Consider the following 23,227-nt stretch of genomic DNA (forward strand, 5'->3'; position numbering starts at 1 on the left):
TCACATTCATGTTTACCTGAGGAGTGACAATTATGGATTCCATCTCGCGGAGTGGGCCTTAAATCAAATTAGAGATAGGTTGGTGGTTGGTTACTTCCACAAGTTTTGTACCACCACTGTCCTAACATATCTTGCAGACCAATCACCATCGTAAATCAAAGGGTTTATGGCTGCATTTATGTTTATGTTTCTCCTTTGGTAACTTGTAGAGTACCTCCGATACCAAAGATATAAGCACATGGGGAGAAGGTTCTGTGTAGTCACCATCTCAACTTTTCCATGTTCATTGAGTTGTTTGAGTGTTGTCTTCAGTAATAGGGATTTGCCATTAACCTATAGAGAATAATCTGTGGCCTTCTAAACATCCTTGATTGTTTGGAGATTCTCATGGAGTCCTTTCACCAACAGCTCAAATATATGTAACTCAATTCTGTTTTTCTCTTGTCACCAAATGATGTTTTCAGAACTATTATGGCTGATGTTGTTGAACATTTCTTTAAGTATCCTACAGACATTTACTTTCCTTCTTTGGAGAATTTTCTGCTTAGGTATGTACCCCAGTTTCAATTTTCTTATTTGTTTCATTTGACTTCTTTCTATATTTTGGATACTAGTTCTCTATCAAATTTGGAGTTGGTTAAAAAAATCATCTCTCCTGTATGCTGCTACCACCTTGTCTGAATGATAATGTCATTTGTCAGTTTCATGAGGTCCCATTAATTAATGGTTAATCTCAGTTCCTTGCTAATGGCGTTCTGTTCAGGAAGCCTCTTTTTTTGTGCCAGTGAGTTTAGGATTATACTATACTTTTTCTTCTGTTAGATTTAGTGTATCTGGTTTTATGTTTATGCATTTGTTCAGGGTGATAAGTATGGATCTATTTAGATTCTTCTATCTGTGGCCATTCAATTTGAGCAGTGCTTAATTTTTGTTTATCTAAAATCAGGTGTCCAAAAGTACGTGGACTAATGTTAGGGGTCTTTATTTTGATTCCATTGATAACAGTGTCTGGTACTATGGTAGTACTTTCTTGGTTTTATTATTATAGTTCTGTAGTACAATTTGAGGTCAATGATAGTGATATTTCCAAAAATTATTTATATTATTTATTATTTAGGATTATTGGAGCCATCCTTGTTGTGTGTGCATGTATTGCATAGGAAGCTAAATATTATTGTTTCAAGATCTACAAAGAGTTCTGTTGATATTTTGATTGGGTTTGCATCTAGTATGAGGATTGCTTATGCTAAGATGGCCACTTTCCTATGTTAATCCTACCAATCCATGAGCATGGAAAATCTTTCCATCTTCTAATATCTTCTTAAAGTTCATTCAAGGGAGGGGATTGCCATTCCAGAGTCAAAACTCTGATCCATAATTATTCCTGTCGGAAAGAACTGCAGGAATGGAAATAGAGAGAAGCTTGAGGAAAAAAATGTTTCAGTGACAGGGCCAAAGTAGGATACAGCTTAAGGGGAGGTCCCAAGGCCTGACACTATTACTGAGGCTATAGAGCACTCACAAAAGCGGACCTGTCATGACTGCCCTCTGAAAGACCCAACAAGCAGCTGAAAGAGGCAGATGCAGATATTTACAGCCAACCAATGGAAAGAAGCTGCTGATCCCTGTGGTTGAATTAGGGAAAAGCTAGAAGAAGATGAAAAGGAGGGTTATCTTGTAGGGGGACTAGCAGTCTCAACTAAGCTGGACTCCCGAAATTTCTCAGACATTGCCCACCAACCAGGCAGAATACACTAGTTGATATGAGGTCCCTAACACATATACAGCAGAGGACTGCCAGGTCTGGGTTCAGTCAGAGAAGATGCACCTTACCCTTGAGAGACGTGAGGCCCAGGGAGTGCTGTATACTGCCTTTATTATCTCCAAACATGTCTCTTGCATCCCCAGTTTCTCCAGGACTTTTATCATGATGGGGTGGTGGATTTTGTCACAGGATTTTTATAAAAAAGATGAGCATGTGTTTTTTTGTCTTTCAGTTTGTTTATATGGTTGATGACATTTATTGACCCACTTGCCTCTGTGATGAAGTTTTCAGTATCATAATGGATGACATTTTATATGTGTTCTTGGGTTTGGTTTGTATGTATTTTATGGGGAATTTTGTAACTTTTTAAACAACAAATCACATATATATGATTTTTTTCCTTCTTAAACATTTTTTAAGATTTATTTATTTAATGCATATGAGTGCATTGTCACTGTCTTCAGACACACCAGAAGAGGGCATCAGATCCCCATTACAGATGGTTGTGAGCCACCATGTGGTTTCTGGGAATTGAACTCAGGACCTCTGGAAGAGCAGTCAGTGCTCTTAACTGCTGAGCCGTCTCTCCAGCCTGGAATTTTGTATCTTTGTTCGTAAGAAAAAATGGGCTACGATTCGTTCTTTGATGGGTCTTTATGTGGTTTTGGTATCACAGTCATTGGGGCCTCATAAAACAAATTGGGCAATGTTCTTTCTATCTCTTTTGTGGAATAATTTTAAAAGTATTGACATAAACTTGTCTTTCATTTGGGAAATTTCTATTGACTAATTTCAGGATAACAAATTACACATTATTCAATAAAAGTTATTCATCATAATGTAATGGAGACCTTTTTCTTTTCTAATGTATCAATTGACTCCTTTTGAGTTTTCAATTTATTGACATCTTCTGTGTTTTTCTTTTTTTCTTTTTTTATTGGCTATTTTATTTATTTACATTTCAGATACCATCCCCTTTTACTGACCGTCTGATTCTGCTAGACTGGCTTCAGAAGAGTTCCAAGTTCCTCTGGCCCCATCCCAGGAAGTGCTCAGATTATAGACCCAGAACTCTGCTAAGGTTTATCATGTGATCTAGGGATCTAGACATATATTCTCAAGAACTCAAGAGACATTGCATCAATCCTTGGGATATATTTGAATCATCTTTTCATGAACTGTGTTTTCTGGTTGCTGGTTGAAAGTCCTATATGATTTATCAGGTGCATAAGGGCTGAAAATACTATGTCTTTAGCAAAATGTTTTAGGTTGAGAAAGATTGGAGTTAGACTAAATTAAGTGTATAGTATGTGGTTTTCAATTTTCCTCTTGTTTCCTTGGTGCTCTTGTTTCTGAACCCGATTTTGTTTTTCTCTCTAGGATATTCAAAATACATGGTACCTGAAGCTTTTGGTTCTTTCAGCTATAACAAACTTCTATTATACAAAGTCCTTATTCTAGTGATGGTATATTATGAGGGGTAACTGTTTTAGAATTATTCTGTTTCTTTAACCCCAGGAACCCCAGGGTTCAACAGGGAAATAAAACTCCTAGGAAAAGAAATAATGGACCTCTTCTCTGGGAAGTCTTATTTACAAAAAATGCAGTATTTTACCTAAGTAAATTAATGAAAGATCTATTTTACAGCAGAAAAATTTAAGAATATTTTAATCCCTTGTAGAGATTACCTAAATAGAAACTTGTACAAATCATCTACATTCATATCCAAAGTGTTATTGACCATTACAATTTACATAACAATTATTCTATGCAATTAATTATTAATTTCTTTACCTTTGTCAATTTGTAGTACTCATAATAACCTGAAATAGGTATATTTCCACTGCTAATTTATAGGTGTAGAAATTGAGACTTGTACCATCTTGATGATTTCTCCAATGTAACACAATTATATAATTTTGTAAAAATGGAATTTAAAATCCAAGTCAATCTGGTCCTTGCAAATAGTCTGTGTAGCAACCTCACAAACTAACACACTTTGATTTTATTCTGCTGCTTTGCCTCCCTAGTTATCTATACTATAACAATTCCATATTTTCAAATAAGTCATTATTTCTTCCCATAGTTTTAAACTGCTTATAACTTGTTGAAGAGAAATAGACTAAATTTTGTCATTACAATATAACTAGAAGGTACTGCCATGTTAACACATCCAATTTTGTCAGTATAGTATACATACGATTGCTTAACAGGTGATTCTGCTGAAGTGGATTAAGGGTAGGACCACTACCAAGTCCTGGCTGGCCAGCAAGCGATGCATGAGCAATTCCATGTTGATGTCCAGGAGCAGCAAGTGGAGATTGTATCTTATCTTTATCCCAGGAGGATTCACTTCCACCTGAAAAAATTGAAATGAAAAGATTTCAGTTGATAGCTTTTCCATGAGCAAAATTTCAAATCTTCATTGTAGACATGTAATAAATAGTACCTCTTAGAAATGTTTTATTGATCTGCAAATCCACAATCCTACTTTCAGACACATGAGGGCCCACAAAAACTGTTTGTGTAGGAGCTACCTTTTTTGGGTAAGTCATATCTTCCTTTTCTCTCCCTTTCTCTCCAACTCTCTGCAATCTGCAAATCCACAAGCCTTGTTCCAGACCTGTAGCCTGCATACTCCCCATCACATGAGCTACCTTCCCTTGGTACATAGCTTTTTCCCTTTGTCTTTGCATTCTCCAACACATGGTAGATACTGACTCACAAACCTAGATATTGACAAGTGGCCTTTAAACATCTTCATTTGTGAACCCCCTATGCTTAACTTAGCATACCCATCAACTTAACTTAAATGATCTCAGGTGACACATTTCTTGCCCTGGCCCCATCTAAGGAAGGACATGTTATTCTATCACACACACAACCAAAGAAACAAGTTCACATGCCTAGGTCAAATCAGAAAAATAAAAAACAGGAACCACAACATAACCAACAACAACAAAAACAAAAACAATGGCAACAACAAAACCTTGACCAAAACAGCATGTCTCCCACAAAGCTTTCTAGTATTCTGCAAGTGTTCTCTTAGTGGAAACTACCTAAATGAATCCCAGAACACACAGTATTTTAAAAATAATCATAAACTTAATAGAAGAATTCAGGAATTTAAAGAAGACATTAAAAAATGTCATTCGACTTCATTAGCATAACAATGAATGTTATAATAATGTTCAAGAAAATATAAATTCACACCTGAATGAAAAAATAAAGCTAAATTGGTATTTTAAAACTGAATTCCATAAAAAAATCAAAATTCCAAAAATAATACAAGCTGAAGTGGAGATGGAATTGAAAAACTCCATACCTGAGTTAGAAAATTCAAGAGACAGCTTTACAAGTAGAATGAATCAATTTAAATGTAGGATAAGAAAATAGAACCCAAACATAAAATAGACAATTTATGTAAAACAAGCAAAGAAAACTTTAAAAAAAAGTAAAAAGAGAAGGATAAGTCACTTGAGTGAGGAAACCCAGACCTAGAAAGAGAAAAGTTGAATGCTTTTTCATACCTGAGACTCCTATCTCCAGATCTTCAGATGTGAGTACATACGGGAAAACAGCAAAAAACAAGAAAGTATAAGGAGCAGTGCTGGGCTGGGGAAAGGAGAGGGGAATAGTATGGTACAGGTCATTTGATTGGGAAAATGGGAAAAAAGAGTCTAATCACATAAGAGGAGGGACTCTAATCACTTAAGAGGAGGGAGATAAATTCAGGATAGAGGATGGCAAAAATGAGGACATTTGAAGAATTCATAAGAAATCACACGATAAAGTATCTACCTAAAATAAACTATAATACATCTAAGTATGTATATAAATAAAACTATACAGTTTAGATGAAATTTTCTTAGGCTTACAATGTTCCAAGACCAAAACACCGTTAAATAGGAATCTAATACTAGGCATGAATAGCCCTGTTTCAAGCTGTTGGTCTTTGTCCAAGAGACTCCCAAAACATTGCAGGCTAATGTTATTGCTTTCAGTTGTCTCCCAGAAGTGGAAAGATAATCTCTATTGTGAAGATACCATTATCTTCTGATATAAGGAATAAGGATACTTCAGCTGCCAGACCTCAAAGCCTTCTCCCTTAAGATCAGCTTTTATAAAACCATAAACCATTATTAAAGCTTCCAAAGTATGAAAGCAAGCAAAAGTCCTACCTAAGCTTTGATGTCTATAAACCATAATAGTGATCAGTTGGGTTCAATATCCTTAAGGGTAAAGAAGTGACATACATACTTGGGTGATAACCAATAGTTCTCTATTTAAATTTAAAACCTGTAGCAGTGAGTTTTAGTTATACTGCTTTGCGCTCCTGGTGGGTGATGTGCTTCTAGCCACCTGTCTAGGAACTCTTTGAATCCACGAATGAAAGACATACACACATTAGCTTATTTTTATAATGCCATGGTTAGCTCAAAGGCTTGGTAGTTCTAACCCTCTGCCTGCTACCCCAGGCCCAATGGCCACTTTTCCAAATTCTTACATTGTTCATTGGCTCTCTCTCCTGAAGCTCTAAATCTGATCTGTCTTGTACTTCATTATGGTGATCCTTGTTTTCTTCCTCACCTCTGTCCTAGCCCTTGCAAATCTAAAGGTCCTGCCCAGCCTCCTTTTGCCCAGCCATTAGCTGTTGGTTCTTTATTGATCAATCAAAAACCAATTGTGGACAAAGACCTTCAGCATTTGGACACACAGATTCCTGAATAAATCAAGGCATTAGAACCAATCCCTAACAAAGACCCACTCAATAAGAGGAAATTCTGGACTGGTACTGAAGATCTAGCCAACTCCCCAGAGCTTATGAAGCTATAGATTGTGGAGGGCAACCTACAACTACTACTGTATTAAACCAGCATAATTGCTAAATACATTCAAATTATTTGTCCTTATACCCAAAGAATTCTAGTTCTCACCCTTCATCAGAGAAATTTTTCTTTGTAATAGATAGAGAACATTTATAGAGCATAACCAATCAAAATGCAGTTGGGGAACCAGGTACCAATTGATAAATTTATAACATAACTCTTACATTTAGGGATCAGACAACACTGCCAGAAAAAAAGAAGAAATATTATAATAGCCAAAGTATTATAGAGTTTGCTTTGAGATTATGTTTCCTAGTAATATCAGAAGTGCCATCTATAAAGTATCACCAACACAACTGACTGACTAAACATGAGCTGAGCAAGGACAACATCAATAGGCATGCTAAAGTAGATGGGGAAAGCCTGTGAGCTTGCTCCTGTAAAGCTTATCAGCAACTGGCAACTACAGAATGCTAAAAGTAGGAAAAATAGTCTCACTCAGGAAAGAGTATACTAACATCGAATACAAAATGTTGAACCTTGAAAACATATATAAAAGCAACATTATATAAACTGAACTGGTTGTATTTGCACACTTAGCAATATATATGTTTATACATATATGCATATATGTATAGGTATACAGACACAGAAACACAGACACAGATACACACGTGTGTGTACATACCCACACATAACAAATAATGAATAATAGAAGACATGAAATTGAAACAGCAAGGAGGATATGTAGTAGAGTTTAGAAGAAGAAAAGGGAAAAAATATAAAATTTTATTATAATCAGAAAAAAATAGAAGTAATATTTTAAAAGCACAGGATAGGACTATGCAAGCGATATGGGATACCACCTACCTTAGTTAAATTTTCTATTGATGTCACAAATGTCATAAACAGAAAGCAAGTTGAAGAGGAAAGGGTTTATTTGGTTTACAAGTCCATATCACTGCATTTAATTAAAGGAAATAAGGGCAGGAATTCAAACAGGGCAGTATATTTTGGTCATCCTGATAAGCCCTTAGAAACAGTGACCATGGAGTGACCACAAAACTTGGTTTATTGCCTTGCTTGTTCTTTGGCTATTTGTGTTTATTGTCATGCTTGTTCCTTGACTATGTGCATCTATTGTATTGTTAGTTTCACAACCTATAACTGACCTTAATACTTCCATGTAATTAAAACGGTATAAAAGAAAAAAAAGAAAAAAAGAAAAAGAATTAAATAAAGAAAGAAAAACTCATGAGATATCAGAGTCAAACCACTAGATATGTAAACCAAATATATATGTTTATATATTGAAAGTGGCAAGAGAATAAACACAAATCATATATGCAGGTAAACCCATCAAACTGATTTATCAGTGTGAACTCTGAAAATCAAAAGAACCTGGAACAAGTTCTAAACCTTGGAGCCTACTCCAAATTCTAAAAGCCCTGACTCACAACCTAGTCTACTATACGTAGCAAAAATATCTACCATAGGTGAAATCGAAACATCCTCAAATGTTTTATAACCATCAAAAAAAATGCTAAAAGCAATACAAGAAGAAAATGTTCAAATGAAAGAGGCCCTAGAAAGAAAACAAGTGAAGCTATAATTTAATGAAAAATAAACTACAACTAAAAGAACTAACACAGAAAAATCAAAAATCTGAAATTTACGAACAACTTTTGATAATAATTCAGCAAAATATTTGACCCAAATATCAAAGAATATACTATCTGCACAACAGCATATGGACATATCCCTAAAATGGGCCATATGCTAATATACAAAGTTAGTCTTAACAAATACACAGATATTTTTTAAAAATCCAAGATTTCTATGTCACCATTATGTAATAAAATATAAAATTAACATCAAAGAAAACTCTACTGAGAATGATAGAAACTAAGTACAATAGAAAATAAGAAATCAGAGCATGAATACCATGTGTGTGTTTTTGCGATTGGGTTACCTCACTCAGGATGATATTTTCTAGTTCCATCCCTTTACCTAAGAATATCTCGAATTCATTGTTTTTAATAGCTGAGTAATACTCCATTGTGGGAGGTGGGAGTGGTGGATAGGTAGAGGCACATCTGCAGAAAAGCAGGCAGAAGGATGGGATAGGGTGTTCCTGGGTGTGTGTGGGGGAATGGGGTAAGGGAATAACATCTGAACTATAAATAAAATATCCAATAAAAAAAGAAAAAAAGAAAATAAGAAATTAATAAAGTATTCTAAGAACTAAGTAAACATGAAAACAGCACCGAAACAAAGCAAAACAAAATAAAAACCTCTGAGACAAACAAAAAGCAATTCTAAGAGGAAAAAAATCACTCCTAAATGCTCACATAATATTCAGAAAGAACACAGATACATGACATAAGGATGCAACTCAATAATTTGGGAGTAGGCGACAAACCAAATCTATTAAACAGAAAGAAATAATAAAAATCAAAGCAGAAATTAATGAAATAGAAACTTTAACAAGATCAATAGAACTTGGCCCAATTAACCAAAATAAAGAAATAAATAGAAATATGCAACTTCTGTGGGTGGGGGACCAACTAGAAAGTCTCAGAGACTTGAGACGTGAGAGGCTCCCAGGTCTCAATGGGGTTGATCTTAGCTGAAATGCCCAACAGATAGGAAAGGGAAAGCGAAGAGCCCACCTCCAGTAGATAGATAGACAGGGCCCCAAGTAGAGAAACCACGTAGCCAACCCACTTTCAAAATATGTGACCCAGAATTGTTCCTGTCTAAAAGACCTGCAAGGACAAAAATGGAGAAGAGACTGAAGGAAAGGCTGTCCAGTGACCAGACTAAGGTAGGATCCATCTCATGGGTGGGTCACCAAGGCTGACACATTTGATGCTATGATGTGCTTACAGACAGGAGCCTAGCATGACTGTCCTCTAAGAGATCCTACCAGGAGCTGGCTTAGAAGACGCTGATACTTACACTCAACCACTGGACTGAAGTTGGGGCCCCCTAAGTTTTAATTAGGGAAATGCTAGCTGAGGAGGAGGATAATCTCATAGGAAGACCATCAGTCTCAACTAACTCATACCCCTGGAAACTCCCAGAGACTGAGCCACCAACCAGGAAGCATACCTTGGCTGGTCCAAGGTGACCCTCCCCACCCCTGTACATATGTAGCAGAGGACTCCCTGGTCTGGCCTCAGTGGGGGAAGATGTGCCTAATCCTCCAGTGACTTGAGGCCCTGGAGAAGAGGGATGTGTGGTGGGGGAAGGAATCAGCATCTTCTAGGCAAGCAGGGAGAGGAATGGGATGAGGAACTGCGGGAAGGGGAAACAGGAGGGAGGCAATGTCTAGAATGTAAATAAATAAAACAAGTAGTTATAAAAAATTTTAATGCAAAAAAGGAAACAAAGAAAATGATGTAAACTGAGATGTATAGTTGTAATAATTGATTTCATCACTACATAACTAAAAACCTCCTCTTCTTTCACTAGGACCTAAATCTGGGACATTTTGGGGAATGACTTTTTCAGATGTGTGCCTCCATGACATTCCCTTGGCATTCCATCTACTGGATTTCCAGAAAAGACAGCTAGCTAACACTCACTCAGGCCTTTGGAATTTTCCATCATTGGCTTATAAAACAGGTTAAAAAAATGTCTCAAAACAAAACAAAAAGTAAAAGAAAAGAAAAAGGAAAGGAGAGGAGGGGAGAGGAGAGGAGAGGAGAGGAGGGGAGGGGAGGGGAGGGGAGGGGAGGGGAGAGGAGAGGAGAGGAAAGGAAAGGAAAAGAAAAAAAATAGAGATGATTTAACTTAACAGAATAAAACATAATCTGACAAATATTATAATAGACACCAAAGAAATATAGAATATTGCAAAAGAATACTTTAAAAATCTGTCATAATTAAGCAAAGCTAAGACAAATGGATGAATTTCTTGATTAAACAAAACTACCAAAGTTAAACCAAGAAGAGAATAACAACCTAAACAGATCCATAACAAAGGAGGATGCTGATAGAATAATTCAAAGCCTTCTGACTGAAAGTACACTTCTAGATGAATTAACAGAATAATTCATTCGGGAATTCAAAAGCTAAAATTCCTTCTTAAACCCTTCAAAGATTAGAAAAAGTAGGATCACTCAAAAACTCATTCTATGAAGCCAGTATTACTCTAGTGCTCATTCCAGGTAAAGATACAACACAACCACTGCAGACAGAATTCTGGTGAACAAAGATGTAAATATCTTCAATAAAATGCTCTTAAACTGAGTACAAAACATGATGATCAATGATGATCTAGTTGGTTTTATTCCAGAAAAACAGTGTTAATTTAACACATATAAGTTACTAACTATAATAAATGGACTTAACAATAAAAAATCAGTGACCATATGAAAAAATAACATTAAAACCTTTTACAAAATCGAACATGCCCTAAATATCATAGGATCGGAGGTAGTATGCCTAAATATATTCAAGGCTATATATAGCAAACCTATATCTAACGTTATCCTAAATTGAGAAGCCTTAAAGCAATACCACCAATTAAAACCAGGATCAAGAAAGGGCTACCTACTCTCTCTGCTTCTTTTCAATATAGGCCTGGTAGCAACAGCTAGAGCAAGAAGGTAAGTGAAGAAAATTAATGGGATACAAATAGAAAAAGGAAAGGTCAAATTATCTATATTTGCAGATGATATATTATGTAAAAGGGGTCCTAAAAATTCCTCCAGTAAAATCTTGGGAACACCAATTTTAGTAGAGTGGAGAACAAAATCAACTTTAAAAATATTGATATCCTTTTTATAATACAACAAAACAAACAAAAAACCAAAACATAAAACAAAGTACCTACAAAACAATCACAGGCACCTACTAATTTATAATGGCGTCAAAGAAAATGAAATACCTTGGAATAAACATAAAGGACAGAGAAGACTTACTCAGTGAATACTTCAAATCTCTAAAGAAAGAGATCGTGCAAGATACTAGAAGATGGAAAGACATGTTCTTTGGTTAGTAGAATTAACATTGTGAAAATAACAATCCTACCAAAATCAATTTATTGATTAAATGCAATCCCAATCAAAATATCCAAGACAATCTTTACAGAAATAGAATAAAACCATTCTAAAATTCATGCATACCTAAAAAGACCAGGATAGAAAAAGCAAAAACTCATTTGGAACAAGAAAAGACCAGGATAGCTAAAGCAATGCTGAGTAAAAAGAATACAGGAAGGGCTGCTATTTCATACTTCAAGATATTTTATAGAACTATTGTAAGAAAAGCAATATTATATTGGTGCAAAAATAGACAAATAGACTAATAAAACAGAAGATCTAAAGATGAATACTCAAAAATATAGCTTTCTGATATTTGACACTGAGGCATAAAACATTCACTACAGAAAAAAAAAAATCTTCAAGAAATGGTTGTATGTATTAGTTGCTCTTCACAAACTGACTTAAGGCCCTATTACAAAAGATAACACTTCCATACTTTATTGAAAATGAGAATTTGAGCTTGACCAAACTAGAGGCTTTACCTCTACAACTATCATTCATGGTATTGAAAGGTACTCTACAGGTTATCAGAGGAAAAGGGCATTGGTCAACACAGGTAGAGCCTCTCCAGCTTACAACAGTAACATGATTTCAAGATATGAATCTGCAATTATGGCACAAACTTTATATTAATAACCAATCAATCTCTAATTAGATTTAAGATATACTCATGAAACCCATGCCTGGCACACTAAAAGTCACCAAGGACTTGAATTGTGTAGTCCTGGGAGAAAACCAAATACTGTTCTGCTAAATGACATAGCAATAAAAGAGCTTCTAGTGGCATTCTGTTATATAAATAGATCAGTGTCTCACACATCCATCATTGGAGAAACTTCTTTTGAAGTAGAAGAATACTAACACAGAGACCCACACCTGCACAATGTGCAAATAGTGAAATATTTTGAAGTACTAAGTTTTAAAGTATTGTCTTTGTTAATGCTCTCACCTTGGGTCTCAGGAAGATATTGGAATTGAGACAAAAAAAGACAGAATTGAAAGAGGAATCTAAGGAAACAACATAAAGACACATATGAACTCACAGAGACTATGGCAGTACTCACAGGGCCTGCACAAGTTCAAGCCAGATGGAGTGTAAGATCTGGAAAGGGGAAGAGGACATGAGCTCCTACCACTAACCAAGAAACTGATAATTATACACAAAGAAAAAATAGTTTTCTCCAATAGAGGCTCACTGAGAATTTATTTATTTATTTATTTATTTATTTATTTATTTATTTATTCATTCATTCATTCATTCATTCATTCACTTTATATCTGGATCACTGTACCAAATCCTGGTACCCCTTGCCACAATCCTCCCCCACCCCTCTCCTCTTCTCCTCTGAGAGAGCCCCATTGGGGATCCCTCCACCCTGGCACATTAAGTCTCTGAAAGGCTAGGTGTTTGTTCTCCCATGGAGATCAGACCAGACAACAGAGTTGGGGGTATGTATTCTACAGACAGGCAACAGATTTAGGGATAGACTCTGCCCCAGTTGTTTGGGATCCACATGAAGACTGAGCTACACATATGCTATATATGTGCAGGGAGCCTAGGCCCTACCTGTGTACATTCTTTGGTTGGTGGTTTAGTCTCTGAGAGTTTCCCAGGGTCCAGGAGAGTTGACACTGTCTTCTTGTAGAGTTCCTATCCTTTTCGGAGACATTAACCCTTTCCCCAATTCTTCCATACTTCCCTCATATCTAGAAAAAGACTTTTTCTCCAAAGAGTTCCTTTCAAACATCCCATATCTCCTACCCCTGCCTAAGTACTGGTTTTCATATCATATATACTATATGTACTTGAGTAAAAATATTTTTAAAGCTTCATTAAAAGTGTTTAGACTTTGCATTTGCTTTTATGAGAACACTAGATGAAGCTTTATTTTTTTCTAACAACTTTGATGTTTATTAACTATCATGATAATCATAGTTGGGAATATAGTTTTTTCTATCCTCTCTGGTTATAGATGCAAACTTTCTCCTCCTGTACACTGAGACAATGTCTATGAAGTAGGTAACTGGGGAATATTGGGTAGTTTCTATATGTGGATTATGTGTTAACAGTTTGGACAAAATGATATCTGAACAGAAACTCTTTTCATTTTTCAAAAAATATAAATTAGCTCAAGACTCAGTCAAAAGTTCTTGGTGTCTTAAACTTTGCATTAGCCATGTCTCTTCGTCAAAATGTAACTATATACTTTTGTTAAAATATTTTAAATTGTACTAACATAATCTATGTTCAGTCACTGTATAGCTACTGATACACCTATTTACCCCTTTAATATTTAGGTCTACCTATTCATTTAAATATAATAGTTTATTGCAGTTTTCCTAGATAGATAGTACAGACAGGATTCCATAAGCAACAAAATATTATTTCCTCAGTGGTGGTTTCGTCATGTTTGATTTCTCTAGCTACATCTTTGAAGATGGCTGCTTTCTTTCTTTATGTTGACAATTTCATGTTTCTGCATCAGCTCATCCATGATGCTGATATGTGTGCTAATTTTTTATATATGGACTCTAGTCAAAAGGGATAGATTTTATGACTCACTCATGGCCTTCTTTTAACTTAGCACAGCCTCCACTTTAAAGGTTCTATTTACAAACAATCTCATTTGAGATTTACAATTTCAATACTTATTAAAATTAAAATGATGATAAACCATATATGACAAAATTATTAACACATTAATATTTCAGTTTATTGGCTAGTTCAATCATTATTGTACCAAAATACACCTACTCTAAACATGAATTTTGATAAGCTGATATTTAGCAGAAATACACATCCTTAGAGTCAGTCTAAATGATACAGTGATGAATTGTGGAGGCATAATTTTTAGAGTAGATTGACAAATTTTTATTGGATTAGTTATAACCTTAAGTTTAAAAATTTTAAATTTTCATTAAATCTTATTTTAAAATGTTAGAGTTCCCAGAAGGTCATTTATTTTGCTGCTTTCTCTTAGGAAATATAAATGAACAGAAGGAGGCATTTAAAACATAGAGCCTTTTTTAGTAGGTGTGTGGCATTTTAGAAATGCAAAGGGTATTCATATCTATTATATTAATATTGGACATTAATATTGTCCATCACATTTCCATACATGAATAGAATGTAGATCCATCTAATTCAACCATACACTGCGCATTCTTCACACCCCATCATCCCCAACAAATAGTAATCCTTTTTAAAGCTTTCAAGTTGACATTTACATTTTATTTAATCTTTTAGAAGAGAGAGGTCATGCCACAGTCAATTTTAGAAGTCAGGAAATGAAGTAGTAGAGGTCAGTTCTCCCCTTATAGCATATGGTCCTAGGTATTGAATTCAAGTTTGGCAGCAAGTTGCATAATTTACCTGCTGAGCAATCTCACTAGCCCAACATACAAAGACAGGCTGGACATAGCTCAAAGTAACAAAAGCAATTATCCAGAAATCCCATAGTCAATATAATCCTTAACACAAAAAAAAGTCAAAGCAGTTGATTAAACTCATGCAAAAAACTAGGATGCCCACTTTCAGCATTCCTATTCAACACAGTGTTTGAAGTCTTAGCTAGAAAAATAAGGCAAGTGAACATGATAAAAAAAGGGATAAAGATAGCAAAAAAAAGTCTAAGTAATCACTATTTGAAAATATGATTCTATACATAAAGGCACTAAAGACTCCACCAAATAACTACAGCTAACAAACATTCAGCAAAGTACCAGAATTCAAAATTAACATGAAAAAAAAAAAAAACAGGAGTCTTCCTGTATACCAACAACAAACACACAGAGAAAGAAGATAGGGAAACAGTCCTAGTCACAATAGCCTCAAAAGAACCTGAAATAAATCTAACTGAGGAAATGAAAGACATTGTAATAAAAATTTTAGGTTATTAAAGAACAAATTTAATGATATCAGAATATGGAAAAGGACCTCATATTTCCAGAATGGTTGGGTTAATATTGTGAAAGTGATCATACTCTCAATAGCAACCTACAAAGTCAACAGAATCTCCTTTAACATTTCAACAAATTCTTCAAAGAAATTGAAAACTCTTAAATTTCATTTGGATACACACATAAAAAACAAACAAGACAGCAGAAAGTCTTAAACAATAAGGACCACCATTCCTGAATTTAAATTATACTATAGAGCTACACTAATAATATCAACAGAGTGCTGGCATAAAACAGACATTTTCATCAATGGGATAAAATTGAGGACTTGGCTATAAGATCACGTACTTAGAGACATGTATATGTTGACAAACATCAAAGCTACACACTAAAGAAAAGACATTCTTTTTAACCAACAGTCCTGGTCAAAGTGGATGACTATATGTAAAAAAATAAAACTAGACCATTATGGCTCATCCTGCACAAAAGTCAACTCCAAATGCATCAAGGACCATAGCATAAGACTTTGTACCTTGAAGCTGACAAGAGAAAGTAGGGAATATAGCTGAACTCAATGGCATGGAAAAGGATTTTCTGAATAGGATGCTAGTAGCATAGTCATTAAGACCAACAATCGAAAAATAAAACAAATCACTCTCTAAATTGATTTAAGACCCAATCAACAAGAGGAACTCGAGGACTGGTAGTAGCAACCTAGCCAACTATCCACAGCTAGTGAAGTTATGGATCTTGAACAAGAATTGACAACAGTCACTTTATTAATCTAGGATTATCTCTAACTACTCAACTTCATTCAAAATATATGTCCTTACGCATACAGATAAGTTAGTTCTCACTTCAATCCAAAAACAAACAAACAAGCAAATAAAAATATTTCATTTTGCAACAGATGGAGAGAATTATAGAAAACAACAATTGAACAAAATGCAGAGTTTGTGCTTCTAGAACAGAGCCCCCAGAAGTAAGTTTTCATGTTCATTACAAAAAAGGCAGTAGAAAGAGTAGTCCCATGAGGAGAGCAACAATACTAACCAACCAGAGCTCCCAGGGTCTAAACCACCAGCCTGTGAACACATAGGGAGGGACCCATGGCCCCAGCTGTATATGTAAGGGAGGATGGCCTTGTTGGGCATAGGTGGGGGAGGAGGTCCTTGGTCCTGTGAAGTCTGGATGCCCCAGTGTGAGGGAATTCAAGGGTGGGGAGGTGAGAGTGAGTGGGTGGGTGGGTGGGTGGGTGGGTGGGTGGAGGCACGTCCTCACAGAAGCAGGAGGAGGGGGGATTTGATAGGGGGTTCCTGGGTGGGTAGGGGAAATGGGGTAAGGGGATAACATCTGAAATGTAAGTAAGATATCCAATAAAAAAAGAAAGATTGCAACCATCAGAAAAACAGGAAGGTTGATGAGAAATTTTGTTTCCTAGAAATTGTCAGAAATTACAGAAAGTTCATGAACTTTCATAAACATGGCTGCCTAAACATGACTTAAACAAGGTCAACAACAATAGATATGCTAATGCAGACAGAGGAAAGCTCCTGAGGCCTCAGCCCTAGAAAAATAAGCATAGGCAGTAAAGCAATGCTAAAAGTTGGAGAAATAATCTGCCCCAAAGAAGAGCACAACAATTTCGTCTCCATTATCAAACTGTCAGTGTGTGTGTGTGTGTTTGCTAATAGAGAAAAAAGAGGCAATGGATTTGAAAGAGAACAAGAAGGTATATGGGAGAATTTGTAGGGAGTAAGGGGAATGGAGAAATTATGCAATTATATTATAATCTCCAACTTGTTTAAAAAGAATTAAAATCAGTAAGATTACCCCAAAGGCAGATATATTTTTTAATTTAAATCACACTGATAAAATATAACAAAAATTAAAACTAAAAGGAAAAGAAAGCATGCAGAATTGTTTGTATTTAATAAAAATAAAAACATGATTTTGACACCACCACCCCTAAAAACCCTTCTGTTATAAGCACACCATCATTTATATGAAGATGGAGCCTATTGAATGAGAACATGTCTTCTTCAGTCACATATACAAGGACACTTAAAAATAATAGCCCTAAACATCTAGAAAGCAAACAACCCAAATTTTAAAATTGGACAATGAACTAAATAGAGAGTTTCCAAAATATGGAAACACAAACTGCTGAGAAACACATTTTAAAACTCGATGTCCCAGCATAGGAGAATGCTAGGGTGGTTAGGCAGGAGTGGGTGGGTGGGTGGGTGGCTGGGTTGGTGGGGGAGCTCCTTCATAGAATTAGGGGGAGGGGAGATGGGATTGGGGGTTTGAGGAGGGAAAACTAGGAAGAGGGAATAACATTTGAAATGTAAACAATTAAAATAACACACACACACACACACATATATATATATATGTGTGTGTGTGTGTGTGTGTGTGTGTGTGTGTGTATTATCCTTAGCAACCAGGAAAATGTAAAAAAGATTAAAGGGCATGACATCTGAAATATAAATAAATAAAATATCCAATAAAAATTGAAAGAGATTAAAGACAGTTACCCTGTAATGGGGCAGGGAGGTATGGGTTCCACCACTATATACCACAGGCTAACAAAAAGATTAAGGCAGGAGCAGGTAAACTTTTAGAAATTGTAGGAATTGTTGGCCAGCAAGATCTCATAGTGACACCAAACATTATCTGCCATTGCTCTCAGTTGCACTCCAGAATGTGAGTAACAGGTGCTTTTAGGAAGGGTACCACACATTTTAATCCTTAAACATGAAAAATCAAGTTGCTACTAACCTGGAAGCTTCATCCCTACTGAGTAGCTACCATAGTGCTGGAAGGTGCTATGCAGTGTACCTAAGGAATAAAGTAAAGGACTGACTTGGCAAAGTATGCCAACCAGTGTAATAATAACATCAATGTTATAGAAGTAAATTATCTATTGAATTTGCAGTTCACTTACCAAGATGGAACTTATACCTGCCACTATTTTTATTAAGGCCAAGAATGTTTGACTAGATAAGTCAAAATCCCTAGGGGAGAATCTACTATTCTTCTTCTAAATGGATATCATATTAAACCAAGTCCTAAGAACCTATTATTATACTCATAGATTACTTCATTTTTTTCATCCATGATTGAAGAAGTTTCTCTTTTGAGTAATTAGGACTGGCTCAGAGACCCATTACTGGTCAGTCAGAAGAGAGTAAAGAGTTGGTGAATGCTCAGCACTAAAGGGAATATCTATAACATTCCCCTTCCCTCCCTGACTCAATGATCATTTCAGAAGAGCAGGAAAGATTTTAGGAGTTAGATATGATGAATGGCTATAATGAAATGGTGTTTTCAAGTTACAAATTGATATTTTCAGCAACATATATAAAACCTCTGCAAACTCAAGCCAGGTAAAATCCAATCATGGAGTGGGGAAGTAGGCATAGAGTTCAACGAATAATTGAGAAGTTGTTTGTAAGTCACAGCTTCTGGGAAAGGTTTCCTTAAAGATGGGACCTCTGGTCGCATAGTCACTCTGGACCATGCTCCAGGGGCTAGCACTATACTAGCACTATTTGAGCAGTATTTGGACTTGATGAGTTAGAAAGACTTGGTAAGGTGTGGAGGTGGACATTTACGTGGGAGGAGTTGAGGGACTTGAGTGCAATTGAAAGATATTGTAAGAATTGCCAAATATTATTTAAATAAAAATCCCCCCCCATTTTTTTAAAAATCTGGAATGAAGTCTATAAGTTTCAAAATGTATTTGATGAGGAAATTTGTTCCTGGAACAAATAGGAAGTCCTTGCTTAACAGTATACTTACTATTAAAAATATATCCAGCCCAGGCTTACTACAAAATATTGTACTTGACTCAGTCATCTTTCTAAGAATTATGCTGATATACTTTACTAAATAAATGTAAATCCCCAAATCCCAGTGCATTTGTTTCTAAATTAAAATACTGCATAATGTAAATATTCCCTGTGTACCATATGAGGCACAGTGACTAAAACCTCAATATTCAATAACTGAATTTCAAAGATATAAGATAGGTAGGTTATAAAATCACATGTAATGGAGTCACAGTGCCCTTCTATATGACCTGCAGAGTGTGGTGACAATGTTGGAAAGACTTTTGCCTTCTTACATAATTTAATGATTATACTTATAATTAATTCTACACTACCAATGTTTAAAAAAACATTTTTGCTTGCTATTTTGAAACTGCAAATGATAAACATATCTTAATACTCTCTTTTTTAACTTAACACACTTTACTTACTTTATTTACACATGTCTTCTAAAGTGTTTACTGGAGTAGAATTAGTTTTTAAATGCCTTTAAGTCTATATAACCTGTACTCTGGGAACATACTTTTAAAAAAATAAATCCTTTCTTGCTATCGTAAGTATTACATGTTGAAAGTAACAAAAGTTCAAAGCAGCAATGGTATTTTCTTATCTGAATTTGAGTTCCTTCTGTCATCTTTAATAGTAAGTAGTCTCTTTAAGACAAGCATATTATACAGCCAATGTTATAACAAATGATCATATGATACCACCATATATCAACTGCAGACAATACAAACTGAAGATTTATGCTAAATAGTTATTTCCTAGAACTCATAAGCTGTGACATACGTGCTTGTGAGTTATATGTTAAAATTCCGTTCCATAAAATATGGTATCCATTTGATTTTAAGTAATATAGCAACTGGTTGCCTTTTAGTTCTACTGTTAGTAATATCCTGCGGTAACTGAAAGTTCTCTCTGGCCTCAGCAGTCTAGTCTTTCATTTACTCTGTGCAATTATAATGCTTTTTAGTGCAAAATTGATGCATACTTTATATAATTATTTTTCTATTAAAACCTAATATATAAGAAAACAATCCAAGAATAAAAGTTGAATAAAAACTATTCAAATGATATGGTCTGTGAGGTTTTACAAAGTTATCTCAAATTTAAAAACATAAAAATACAGCATAAATTTAAAATTCTTGTACCCCCCACCTGATATTCTATCAAAATATGTTATTTGGATAATTTTACCTCCCTCAATTTTTCAGCTTACTAGATTTATGATATATAAATATATCAGTAATATAGCTTAATAGTTCTCATTATCATGTTAATTAATGAATAAGGCCATGATTTTAAGCCAATGAGTTAGACTAAGTTGCAAATGGCAAAACTGGACACACAGAGTAGGACCACATAATTCACTTTTTTGTCTTTCTGTGTCTTAAGCATTCATAATTCACATATATTACTATCACCTTTAAAGGCATCATTTTGTATCAGAATAGTAATCTTTCATAGTTGGGAAAATAATTGAATAGAATCATAATGTGTTCTATTAACAACAGAAACAGTTTTATAAATAAACCGAAGTGACTCCATTTGAACTTTAATATCAAATGCTGAGAAATAGTTATTGACCAGATGGTAATTTTCTTGAGTTTCCTATCTATAGACTAGTCTTTGAATAGTGGAGTTAGGGTGACATTACTTGACTATCACTTGTTAATAAGCTACAGACTACAAGACCAAGTAGTATATAAGTTAGATAAAACATGGGCTATGACTATATTTCCCTCAATTATAATAGCATAATGGAAAGTAGTTAGAAGTACAGAAACAGGCCTGGAGCTACATGTTAGCCTATCCGTTTAGTATCTATGGGCCTTAGGAAGAGTATAAAATCCTTATGAAGCTTATCTTACACATACAAGGACAATTAATTGTAACAAATTAGATAATTTGCCATTATTGTAACAAATAAGATAATATAAAATAATGCAATGACTAGGAAGGATAAGGGTCAAATATTTTAAAACATAGAGGACAGATCAAGTTGGTTCCATTATTAATCCTAATGGCATATCAGCAGGATTAGCACAGAACTGAGGCTACTAGCGACAACAAGAATTAAATAAGTAATTATCATAAGGCATTTTTTTGTTTTATTTTACACTTTAAGTTGCATAGCCATATATGTATGTTAGCATATTAGTCTTAAAGAAATTATATAATCAAATATCTGAAAGCACTGAAAACTAAGATCATCATCTAGGACTTTACAGGGCTACTGCCAACAATTTATCAGTTGATTCAGAAGATATACTTACAACCAAGCCTTGCCAAAGATTCAAAATACAGCCATTAAGTCAGCAATTCCCAATCTGTCAGTCAGTCAGTCATACTTTAAAAAGTATGCTTCTCACAGTGGATTTGAGAGTTTCTACTGATAATTATATGGTAGAATGATTTATAAGATGTAAATATGTACTATACACGTTTTTCAAAAATAAAATCCTACTAACTCTACCAAAATGTTTCAGAAATGTATTGTTTTTAAAGGATTTAGATAAGAGGGGGATAGACTTTTCATAGATATGTTGGAAGACAATTCATATTTACACATTGACACAAAGTAGTTAATTTTGCTTACCTAGGAGTAAATTAAAGAGCCTTAAAAGCAAGTACGGAACAAATGATAAAAAAGTATTTTCAAGTATTGACTGTGAATTCAATTCATACATATTTCCTTCATTCAGTCAAGAAAAATTTAAGCATATTTTATAAAAACACATCAATTTTGGAAATTATCCTAGAAAGTTAAGAAAAAAAATATTCTAGTGTATAATTTAGGTATGATTGTAAAAGATGGATAATGATAAAAGCAAAGTTACTCAGGTATAACCCAAGAAGGAAAGGAGACTGCATCTTCCTTTCCCTTCCCTGTCACTGAGCAGAACCGTCTAATGTGAAAGAATGTAACTGAATTCAGCACTAAGTACATATATGCAACCTTCAAAGCAGAGATCTCCCTACTACAAAAAGCAAAGCCACTAGCTCATTCAAAAACATTCTTCATTTGATAAGAAAATAAACTAAGTAGTCTCCTTTTTTATTTTGTGTGTCTTTTTAAAAGTTGTTCTTTATTTATTCAAAATATTATACTTATGTGAACACAGCTATAGAGCATATACTTCTGAAAGTAAAATTGTATAATATTGTACTTAAGTTATTTTTGAAAAAATCAAATGTTTTAATCAACTAAAATATATTTTATCATTGATATCTTACAAAATCATCAAAATGAGTAATTGTTCTGCCTGTTTCCATTGAGAAAAAACTTATTATTTTAAAATATTTTCAAATTATGTTTTCTCACTAATATATTTTCTTTTTGATATTTAGTTTGTTTTCTAGTTTTGACATACTTCCAGTTTGGCATAGAAATAAAAATATTGTATAATCTGGCACTTGATTGGAAAGAAAAATAATATTTTGTCTCTGACTAAAAAACTTGTGCACTTAGCTTCAAACGGAAATAGGCTATTTATTATCATAAAATACAATGGCCTAAAAGGTTGCATGCTATAGTGATCATTGAAAATATATCATATAAAATGTATTAATTTTTGCATTGATATGAAACAGCTGGAACTTTGCATATCTTCTTAAAAATATGGGTTGCACTTTTACCATGTACCACCCTGATTATCTTTAAAAAAATTTTATCAGCTTGCTTCCTCATACCAATGCCCAGTTACAAATTCCAAATGTTTTGTCACATTTCTTGTGCGCAATGCCATCTGCCAGAGGTGGCATTTCATGGCTGTTTACCCTGACTCCCTCCAAGAATTCATCTGCCACTATCTAATGCTGTCTGAATAAAGGGGATTAAGA

The 23,227-nt window shown here is 34.6% G+C and overlaps 1 protein-coding gene across 3 annotated transcripts in view; it reads right to left on the reverse strand.

The window, feature by feature from the left end:
• The window catches only part of Dach2 (dachshund family transcription factor 2), a 475,334-nt gene that overhangs the window by 118,155 nt on the left and 333,952 nt on the right, over window positions 1-23,227 (reverse strand). For all 3 annotated transcript variants that reach the window (XM_028783227.1, XM_028783156.1, XM_028783113.1), the window contains one exon: window positions 3,966-4,124. In XM_028783227.1, the coding sequence (XP_028639060.1) occupies window positions 3,966-4,124 (159 nt within the window). The remainder of the gene's footprint in view (window positions 1-3,965; window positions 4,125-23,227) is intronic.

This window comes from Grammomys surdaster, unplaced genomic scaffold (assembly GCF_004785775.1).
Source record: "Grammomys surdaster isolate TR1022 unplaced genomic scaffold, NIH_TR_1.0 61, whole genome shotgun sequence".
Lineage (NCBI taxonomy): Eukaryota > Metazoa > Chordata > Mammalia > Rodentia > Muridae > Grammomys > Grammomys surdaster.